A 9,449-nucleotide genomic window follows, 5' to 3' on the forward strand; every position below is an offset into this window, starting at 1 on the left:
AACAGGCAGGGTTCGTCGGGGCTCCAGGCGGGGGCCAGCATAGCTGGTAAGTTGTGACTGGGTAGGCACCCCTGGCTACGACCTGGCCTTAGTCCTGGCTCCATGGGTTTGGGTCAGCAGAGTCCTTGCCTGCAGGGCAAGTAGTAATTTCTGAGAGGACTGTACCCACAGAAAGCATGGAGGAGAGCCCCCCACTGCAGCCCCCAAGCCTTTTCTGAGCATTCCTGGCTCTCCATCTCAGAGGCTGGGGCTGAGTCCCCCTTAGAGACCAGGTGGGGAAGAGGCTCCCCCGTTCCCAACACAGATGGACTCTGGGGAAAGATGTTTATAAAATGCTTTTGTTGCAGGTGGCATCAGAAATGGGTCTTATGACATTGGCATGGCTTGTGGGTAAGAATTTCTTTCTGTGGGAGCTTATAAACCAACTTGCAACAATGAAACTAATGTTCTCTCCTGAATTCTCAGAGGCTATGAGTTCATGCTTCTCCCTCCAGCCCTTTCAGGCAGCTGGCTGCCAGTTGGTTCCTACAAATTCTGCTTAGAATCAGCCCCCAGCTCTGGCTGTTTGGGAACCGCTCACACCTCTCAACACCAGGGGAAACTGGCTTTGAAGAGCTTTCTTTTCTTGGAAATCTGTCAGGCTGGAGATGTGGGCAAGCATTTTGAGAAGACACAGTACTGGGTTCCCGTCTGTGGCAACCCTTGTTGATTCATGATGGTTGCTGAGAATGGAAAAAGCAGTTTTGGTTCCCAAAAGCCCAGGACAGCTGCCTGCTCTAGAACTAGTTTGTTCATTTAACAGGCTGTCTGCCCCCTCACCCTGTCCAAGGTGGAAACTTCCACTGCCTCCTGGGCTCTGAGGGACACGGTCAGATCTGTGGTGCTTTGGTCCCTGTCAGCTGTGATTCCTTCAGCTGCAGCCCACGGAGCCCCACGTGTACTGGGCGGCACTCCAGGGAGGGGAGGCTGGGGTGGCATCTGGTGCTGGGAGCGCAGGCCCCTTCAGGGCTTCAGCAGGCTTGAGGGGCCAGCAGCTCCAGGATACTGACCCGCTCCCTCTGCCTCTCAGTTCCTCTCCAGAGCATTTCTTCATCGGAGCCCTGCTGGGCCATCTTGGAGCTGTGCCAGTTGGCACTGGCTGTACTGCCCGTGTCAGCAAACCTAGAGACCACATCTCAGGGACTTTGGTGGGGCAAAGGCCACTGACCAGGCTGTCCCCGGGCTTCTCGCTCTCCCACTGGACGATGGATGGGGGTGTGTGTGGACTGAGGAGAAGGTTGGAGCCTTCATGGGTTTGACGGGGAGTTTGTGTCCTCAAGCACGTGAAAGACCAAATTACAGTGTTTGAGGGTTTGGGCCAGGACAGTCCCCCGTGTCACAGGTTGACTGGTCCTCAGACTTTGCTCATGACGAGTGGCTCAGGATATTGTAAGTGGCAGTGGGCTCTGGAGCCCGACTACCTAAATTTGGTCCCCACTGACAAGTTAACTCAGCTTCTCTGGGCCTGGCATGCTCACAGCGCTCTTAATACTTGGGAGGATTTTTCAAATAGTGCTGGGCGCATGAAAACCATGCAAAGTTATATGTTACCACCCTTTGAAGCCTTATATTCTGCCACCTCCTGGAAGCCCTTTGTGACCACACTAACTTGAGATCTCAGCCTTCCCCTCGGCTCCTGGCACCTCCTCATCCACACAAGTCAGCTTGCTCTTTGACATGTGGCTTTTAGAATATTGGTCTCTTCTCTCTTCTGGATCTGTGGCCCCTGAGGTCAGGGCCTGGGCTCGTTAGACGTGTTTTCCCCACTGTGGCCAACGCTAGGCCGCTTTCCTTGGGAACTGCCACTGGCTGACGGAGCAATTGTCTTAGGGAAGTGAGGCCCTGCCCAGGCACGTGGACTGTGCAGTGGTCTGGGGGTCGGGGTGGAGGCGGGGCTCAGCAGCCCTGCACCCCCAGCTCTGCCTGGCTGGCCCGGGGCTCCCTGGCTATTTCCCAGTGCTTGCCGGCACCCAGCTGTCTGTGGGGAGCCTGCTAATCACCTCCTCCTCCTCAGGGTGGAGTCCATGTCCCTAGCTGACAGAGGGAACCCTGGAAATATTACTTCACGCCTGGTGGAGAAGGAGAAGGCTAGAGACTGCCTGATTCCTATGGGGTGAGTACCTGCCTCAGCTCCCTGCCTGGCCTGGAGCAGGGCTTCAGGAGCTTGGATCCCCTTGTGGCCCCCCAGCCTCTGGCCTGGCTTGCTCTGAAGGGCCTCTGGGGATGGGACTTCCTGAAGCCCCCAGTGCATCTGTGCCCCTGGGTTTCCAAGCATGGCCCAGACTATCACCCCCACTCTAAGGGGCTCAGTCACACAAGGCCTGATGGCAGCTGCACCTCAAAACCCTGGCCTCAAGTTGAGGAATCGGGAGGCATTTGCACACCAGCCATGCCGGTGAGGGCATTGGGCCCTGACAGGGTGGCGTCAGAGGTGCCATAGTTGCAGAGCCGCTGAGCACTGCAGCCAGTGCCACCCTGCGGCCGTGGGCAGGGAGTCCTGGCTCCACAGGACGTGTGAGGGGATGCGCAGCTGCCTCCACAGCCGGGGACCATCTCTGAGGGAAGCCTCTCTGAGGGAAGCCTGGAAAGCCAGAAGCCTGGGCCAGAGGCCCTGCTGTGGCGCTGGCCTGTGGGGGGAGGCTGCAGCTCCGGGGAGCAGAAAGCTGGCTGTGGCCTCCCATGGGGACCTGGGAGTCCTCGTCTCCTCACAGGAAAGCAGTTTCCCTTGAGGTGCAGGAGAAGCTGGCCAGGCCAGTTGGCGCCACACCCAGGCCCTCCTGTGTGCTGGTCTCTGGTGTACACGCTTAAAGTCCCAACTACGGTGACTCCTGCCTGTGCGCCTGGTGTCACTGAGACACAGGTCTCCCCGCCCCGTCTGCAGCCCCGGGCCCCACACAGACTCAGTATTCCCCGTCTGTGTTCTAGGATAACCTCAGAGAATGTGGCTGAGCAGTTTGGCATTTCGCGGGAGAAGCAGGATACCTTTGCACTGGCTTCCCAGCAAAAGTGAGTGCTGTCTGGGGTGAGATGCTGAAAGGGCTGGAGAAAGAGCTTTTGAGGCTGTTCTAAGTGGGCTTCCCAGGTGGCGCTAGTGGTAAAGGACCTGCCTGCCAATGCAGGAGACATGAGACACCGGTTCAATCCCTGGGTCAGGAAGATCCCCTGGAGGAGAAAATGGCAACCTTCTCCAGTATTCCTGCGTAGAGAATTCTATGGACAGAGGAGCCCAGCAGGCTACAGTCCGTGCGCTTGCAGAGTCAGACACGACTGAAGCAACTTAGCACACAGGTGGTGTCAGATGGAGCCGCCCTAGGCTACTGCTGGGCAGCAAGTGGTTTCTAAGCCTCCCCCCAGGCAGGGAGGTGGGCCAGGGATGGCGCCACCGCGCACTTAGCGCTACGTCCCATTATAGTCTTAGTGTCTTTCCGCCTGTACGTGGCTGTGGAGGGAGTGGTCTCCAGCCAGGTGGGCCTCTCTGAGGCAGTGGTTCTTAGCCACTTGGGTTCAAACTCTCACTAGAGAGTCGGGTAAAAGCTGTGGCTTCTTCCCCTGGGAATGCCGCTGGGCCTTTGCATATGATTGCAACAATCACCCTAAAATGCCTTATGCTTTTACACTGTTTAAATTCTAAGGTTCCTCCAGTAGTTTAGTGTATGTCATTTTTATTATTTTTAAAATATTTATTTGGCTGTGCTGGCTTTCAGTTGTGGTGTGTGGGATGTACTGACCAGGGATCGAACCTGGGCCCCCTGCAGTGGGAGCACGGAGTTGTAGCAGCTGGACCCCAGGGAAGTCCTATGTCATTATAAATATGTGGAAACAGGAAACAGATGGGATTGGGCTGGTGGGAGGGAACGGAAAGTCCACGGAAGCCAGCACGAATATTCCTGGGACTCCAGCCTCAGGTTGGCTTAATCCCTCTTGGGTGAAGGGCTCAGAGGGGAGCCCCCTGCTCAAACCTCCCCCTTGGAGGATCTGGTAAGGCTAATGGCCAGAAAGGCCTGTGACGCCTGGGCTCCCCCTCCTTGGGTAGTAGGGGGCCACACCAGGCCCTCTCCATGCTCCCCTAGGCAAGTGTGTTCCTGCACTTAGCAGCCTGAGCTTGCACATCTGTCCCAAAGGGCAGCGGGTGGGGGCGTCAGGGAGGGACCCCAGGAAGGAAAGTAACCCCATGTGAGCCTGAGCCTGGCTGTCCACGGTGCTGGCAGGGCAGCCAGAGCCCAGAGACAGGGCTGTTTCCAGGCCGAGATCGTGCCTGTCACCACCACGGTCCGTGACGACAAGGGCACAGAGCAAAGCATCACCGTGGCCCAGGACGAGGGCATCCGCCCCAACACCACCATGGAGGGCCTGGCCAAGCTGAAGCCCGCCTTTAAGGACGGGGGCTCTACCACGGCTGGTGAGACGGGGCTGCTCCACGCTGGGTGTTCTCCTCTGGGTGCTGGAGCCACCAGGCAGGGTGGATGGGGAAGGTGTGGACCACCTCAGCATGGCCCCCAGGCCCCCCTAACCCTGTGCTTTGCCTCCAGGAAACTCTAGCCAGGTGAGTGATGGGGCTGCTGCCATTCTGCTGGCCAGGAGGTCCAAGGCAGAAGAGTTGGGCCTTCCCATCCTTGGGGTCCTGAGGTCCTATGCAGTGGTCGGGGTTCCACCTGACATCATGGGCATTGGCCCTGCCTATGCCATCCCTGTGGCTTTGCAGAAAGCAGGTAAGACGGCTCCTTCACCCCCGAGATTGAGATCCAACTCCTGCTTCTCGTGCTGTTGCTGCCTGAGGCAGGTGGGGGACAGGAGCCTGGTGGTCCTGTGGGTGCTGCAGAGTGAAGGGGGGTGAAGACCAGCACCCCGACCCCCAGCTAGGTTCCACGCACCCATCTTGAAGAAAGGCAGACATAGCAGGCAGCCTACAGGCCATGGATGGGGCAGGGCCCCTGGGGAGACTGAGGATCCCACTAAGGGGGCCGCTGGGTCAGCTCAGGTCTTTCCCCCGGGCCTGCAGGGCTGACCGTGGATGACGTGGACATCTTTGAGATCAACGAGGCCTTTGCTAGTCAGGTGAGCCTTTGTTTTGCAGTGTGGCCTGGGGCCCCCAGTTGGAGCCAGGGGGCGAGGGGCAAAGGGGACCAGAGAGGGGTCCACAGCTGATGCTCCACCTCCCCCCAGGCTGTGTTCTGTGTGGAGAAGCTGAAACTCCCCCTTGAGAAGGTGAACCCTCTGGGGGGTGCAGTGGCCTTGGGCCACCCGCTGGGCTGCACGGGGGCTCGACAGGTCATCACGCTGCTCAACGAGCTGAAGCGCCGCGGGAAGAGGTGAGGCTGGCCCCGTGGGGGAGTCGGGGAGGTGTACGTACCCCCACATGCTCCAAGCTGAGGAGACGGGGGATCCTGGCCTGCTGTAGGCATCTGTCACCCTGTGTGCGCGCCTGGGGGGCAGGCTGGGGCCCACACGCCCTGAGGTCTGGCGTCCTCTGGGCCCTGGTGCACCCAGCTCAGCCTTCCCGGCGAGAGCTTGGTGGCCGAGCCTCCGCCCCACCTGTGTGTCTCCTTCCCCAGGGCCTACGGGGTGGTGTCCATGTGCATCGGGACTGGCATGGGAGCCGCCGCTGTCTTTGAATACCCCGGAAACTGACGGCGGCCAGGGCAGAGGTGCGGCTCCCGCAGCCGTGCCACACCACAGGAGGGATAGCAAGTCAAGACACCCGAGCTGCTGTGAGCACACAAAACACGAACAGATGCCCCAGCACAGGGGCGGGTGCGGAGACACACCCAGCCCACAAGGCCGCCGTGTGGTCCCTGGGGGCAGACGCTGTGGAGGGGGAGTGCCGCAGACACAGTAAACGCGCGGTCTTACCTCAGTGCCTGTGGTTCTTCCGCAGGGCCAGTTCTCACTAGGCTGGTCCTGCCTCTGCTCCATCTGAACACTAAGTGCCCTGGTCTCCGCCTGGCGGACCCACCCTCGGATGAGCCCTGAGGACAAGGCGCAGGCCTGGAGGGGTCCCTCCATCCCAGGAGCCGTTCAGAGGTTCCCCAGCAGAGGCCCATGCCCAGTAAACCGCTCCAGAGCTCCAGGCCACGTTTATTTCCGGGACTGGGGGCTGAGGGCAGAGCCTCAGAGCTGGTGCTGGGGTGAACCATGTCTCTCGTCATACGAGCCGCGGCCCCGGAGCCGCAGGGTGCACGGCTTCTCCCCGAGCACGCCTTCCACCACCAGCGTGGACTCGTACAGCTCACAGCTCCTGTGGGAAGCCGGGGCTCAAATCAGGAGGGGTGCTGGCCCAGGGCTCTGGGGGGCAGCGCCAGCCAGGCCGTTGGGGGGCCATACCTGGCGGTGAAGGAAACCTGGAGGGTGACAGAGGTGGGGGGTGCGTTGACTGGTCGTGCTTCCAGCAGCCCACTGCTTGGGGACACCTTGAAGGCCACGGGGTCCCTGTCTGGCTCCTGCTGGCCTGCAGGATGGGGAGGACGCGCAGGCAGCTCCACGCACCACCTGCGGCACTGACCCCCACCTCCTGGTGCTTCTGCTGCTGCCCACCACCCCGGAGGGGACCACTTCCGATGGGGGAAGTGGCAGTCAGCGCAGCAACTCCCAGGGGGTCTGGCCTATCAGCACAGGGCCACAGGCCCCTTCCTGGGGGTCTTAGTCTAGCGGAGTTGGGGAGGAGGGCCTAACACACCTGTCAGCACAGCCCAATAGCTTCGGCAGCCACTCAGGTTCATGAGGTAGACCTCCCGGGCCCGGCCCTGGTTCACGAAGCAGGGGCCGAAGTCCACCCAGCTGGTGGAGAGCTGCAGCTCGGGCACGGCCACCACGGCCCGCAGGGGCACCACCTGGGGACAGAGCCGGCCACCCGGGAGAGCAGCAGGGACGCGGGACCCTGCCAGCCCTCCGCCCAGCAGCTTCTGAGGAGCCCACAGGCAGCACCGCCGCTGGTGGGAGGAAAGCGGCCAGGGAGGCGCTGTCTGCTCCCTCCTCCCCTGATCCAGCGCTGTGGTTTCCACTCCCTGCCCGGGTCACCTCACTGCCTACCCGCCCCCCCTTATCCAGCCTTCTGCTCCTCCTGGGCTCTGGGCCCTCTCACCTTTCCCCCTGGCCTCTCCCCTCAGAAGCTTGTGGGGCTGGAGTGTGGAGCTTGTCACAGCCCATAGGACAAGGCCCATGGCTTTCTCACCTGGTGCACACAGTCCCAGACAAGCCCCAGAGGCGTCCCTCAGCTGCTGTCAGCATCGTCAGGCCACTCCCTTGGCCTGGTCCCCTGCTTTCTCCATTAAACAATGTGCAGGCTTCACGTGCCGCCTCTTCCTCCAGGAAGCCTTCCCTGATTTTGCACCCTCCAGCACCCCACCTGGCTCTGAGCTCCCGAGGCCGGTAAGGATGGAGATGACCCCATCTCTCCACGTGCCAGACGATCGGGGTCAGTCCTCCGTTGACTCCACCTGAGCAGAGCTCAGCCCGGTGCCCCTCTTTAACACGTGAGCCAGGCTGGGGACTCACCTGTGAGGTCTGGTTGCTGTATTCCAGCAGCAGGTTCTGTGTGAACACCATCTGCTTCTCTCCACTTGGGCTCTGCTGAATGTCCACTCCGGGCAGCATCTGGTCAGCCGGGAGCTTCTGATAGGACAGCAGCTCCAGGGAGAGCGAGAAGGACACGTTCACCTGAGCAGATTGTGGGCGAGCTGTCACCTCAGGCTGCTGGAGGCGGGCAACAGCTTGCCCACCTGGGGCTCCACCCTTCCCTCCTGCAGGCCCGGCCTGGTCCCCTCTCAGCCTGTGACCCAGAATGGCCTGCAGGCCCTGCTCCATGCCCAGCAGCTGTCAGGAGCTGAGGGGCCAGAGGAATGGAGCTGTCCTCCCCTGGGGTGACCAGGGCTGTGTGCAAGCCCGCAGGCCCAGGGCAAGCCTGTGTCTGTCCTTAAGGGGCCCCAGCTGAGTTTCAAGCGTGGGACACGAAGTCAGCTTAGCCTTGCTCAGGGGTCACCCTGGTGGCTGTGGGGAGAGGGCTGAGGTATCACAGGCCTCACGGGAAGGGCCTTGGACACGTGGCTCCCAAACCCAGGTCTGTGGACCTAGCTCCACAAGTTTACTCCCTGGCCTTCTTCTCATCTCTGGAGGGGGGTTCCTGGGAACAGTGTGCCTTATGTTTATGGAAAGACAGTGATGAAACCCTGCAAGAGGGCAGGTGACGGGGAGGGTCTGTGCTACGTGGTGCTCTCAGGACCAGGACGCGGGCAGAGGAGATGGCAGACTGGTGCATCCAGGGCTCCTGAGTGTGTGCTCTGATAGGTCTGGGCATATCTACGTGTGGAGACCCCTGTGCAGAAGGTGTGCTGGACGGTGGGTGTGTGTGGGATGGTGTATATATGCTGAATGGTGTGTGTGTGATGGTGGGTGTGGGATGGTGGGGTGTGTGTGTGACAGTGGGTGTGGGATGGTGGGGTGTGTGTGTGAGACGGGGGTGGGGGGTGGGACTGTGGGTGTGTGCGCGCGCGTGCGCTGGATGGAGTCTTGTCTGTCTCTGGGGAGTTGGCCCCTGAGTGCGTAGGGCGTGGCGGGGCCTGGATACTACTGATGTCTGTGTCTGAGTGCAGCCCTGGGAGGGTACTCTGTGGCCGTGCTGTCTGTACATACACGCGCGGGAACGTGAGAGGAAGGTGACTCCCAGCCCAGGAGTGTGTGCCCCCCCAGGCGGGGACCGCAGATGCTGCCACTGACCAGCATGTTCTCCTGTGGGTGGAGCACCAGCTGCTTGCCCCTCGCTGCCATCTCCTCACCCTCCTGCTTCCAGCCAAGGGCCCGGTGGCTGCGGCTCGCCCCGTCTTGAGAAACGGAGAAGGGCTTGGAGACCAGGAGCCAGAAGTAGTGAGGGATTTCCGTGGTGTTGGTCAGCTTCAGGTGACGGGTGGTCACCAGCTCACTCAGCACCTGGCAACCGCAGGAAGGGGGCACTCAGACTGTGAGGCTCTGCCCCCAGAGGGCTGGTGGGGGGCACCCGGGTGACGCGGGAGGGCAGGGCGGCTGCACACTCACCCCGGCGCAGGGCTGCTCAGGGATGAGGTCGCTGGCCTGCTGCCGGAACACCATGCTGCCACCGTAGTCCCAGTCCACGCTCAGCCTGCCGGCGACAGCCGGGACGGCCTCTGGGCCTCACCTGCCCCTGGCTGGCCCCGCCCTCCCGTGCCCACCTCTTGTTCCCAAGGCCTGGGCTGGTCCCCAGCAGCGCCCAAGGAGGCTGCTCCCCACCAGGGGCAGGAGGCGGGCTAGGCGGCCCTGCGGACTCACTGCGCCGGCCTGACGTAGCCATGCAGGTCCAGTCTCATGGGTCCCACGGCAAAGTCCTGTAGGCGGCGCCTCCGGCCCAGAAGCTCCCTCTCCACCTACCAAGCTCAGGCCCCATCACTGGAGTCCTGAGAGGT

The 9,449-nt window shown here is 61.3% G+C and overlaps 2 protein-coding genes across 3 annotated transcripts in view; one reads left to right on the forward strand and one right to left on the reverse strand.

Moving 5' to 3' along the window:
- ACAA1 (acetyl-CoA acyltransferase 1) overlaps window positions 1–5,893 on the forward strand; it is a 24,363-nt gene extending 18,470 nt beyond the window's left edge. The window contains exons 5-13 of the mRNA XM_010835509.1: window positions 6–46; window positions 348–390; window positions 2,054–2,152; window positions 2,965–3,045; window positions 4,248–4,438; window positions 4,569–4,748; window positions 5,039–5,094; window positions 5,203–5,348; window positions 5,592–5,893. Of these exons, the coding sequence (XP_010833811.1) occupies window positions 6–46; window positions 348–390; window positions 2,054–2,152; window positions 2,965–3,045; window positions 4,248–4,438; window positions 4,569–4,748; window positions 5,039–5,094; window positions 5,203–5,348; window positions 5,592–5,667 (913 nt within the window). The 3' untranslated portion in view covers window positions 5,668–5,893. The remainder of the gene's footprint in view (window positions 1–5; window positions 47–347; window positions 391–2,053; window positions 2,153–2,964; window positions 3,046–4,247; window positions 4,439–4,568; window positions 4,749–5,038; window positions 5,095–5,202; window positions 5,349–5,591) is intronic.
- Window positions 5,753–9,449, reverse strand: part of DLEC1 (deleted in lung and esophageal cancer 1) — a 93,108-nt gene continuing 89,411 nt past the window's right edge. For both annotated transcript variants that reach the window (XM_010835507.1, XM_010835508.1), the window contains 7 exons: window positions 9,316–9,410; window positions 9,064–9,148; window positions 8,749–8,958; window positions 7,531–7,692; window positions 6,713–6,866; window positions 6,361–6,484; window positions 5,753–6,274 (listed from right to left, as the gene is read on the reverse strand). In XM_010835507.1, the coding sequence (XP_010833809.1) occupies window positions 6,148–6,274; window positions 6,361–6,484; window positions 6,713–6,866; window positions 7,531–7,692; window positions 8,749–8,958; window positions 9,064–9,148; window positions 9,316–9,410 (957 nt within the window). In that variant the 3' untranslated portion in view covers window positions 5,753–6,147. The remainder of the gene's footprint in view (window positions 6,275–6,360; window positions 6,485–6,712; window positions 6,867–7,530; window positions 7,693–8,748; window positions 8,959–9,063; window positions 9,149–9,315; window positions 9,411–9,449) is intronic.

Source organism: Bison bison, unplaced genomic scaffold (assembly GCF_000754665.1).
Source record: "Bison bison bison isolate TAMUID 2011002044 unplaced genomic scaffold, Bison_UMD1.0 scf7180017864043, whole genome shotgun sequence".
Classification (NCBI taxonomy): Eukaryota; Metazoa; Chordata; class Mammalia; order Artiodactyla; family Bovidae; genus Bison; species Bison bison.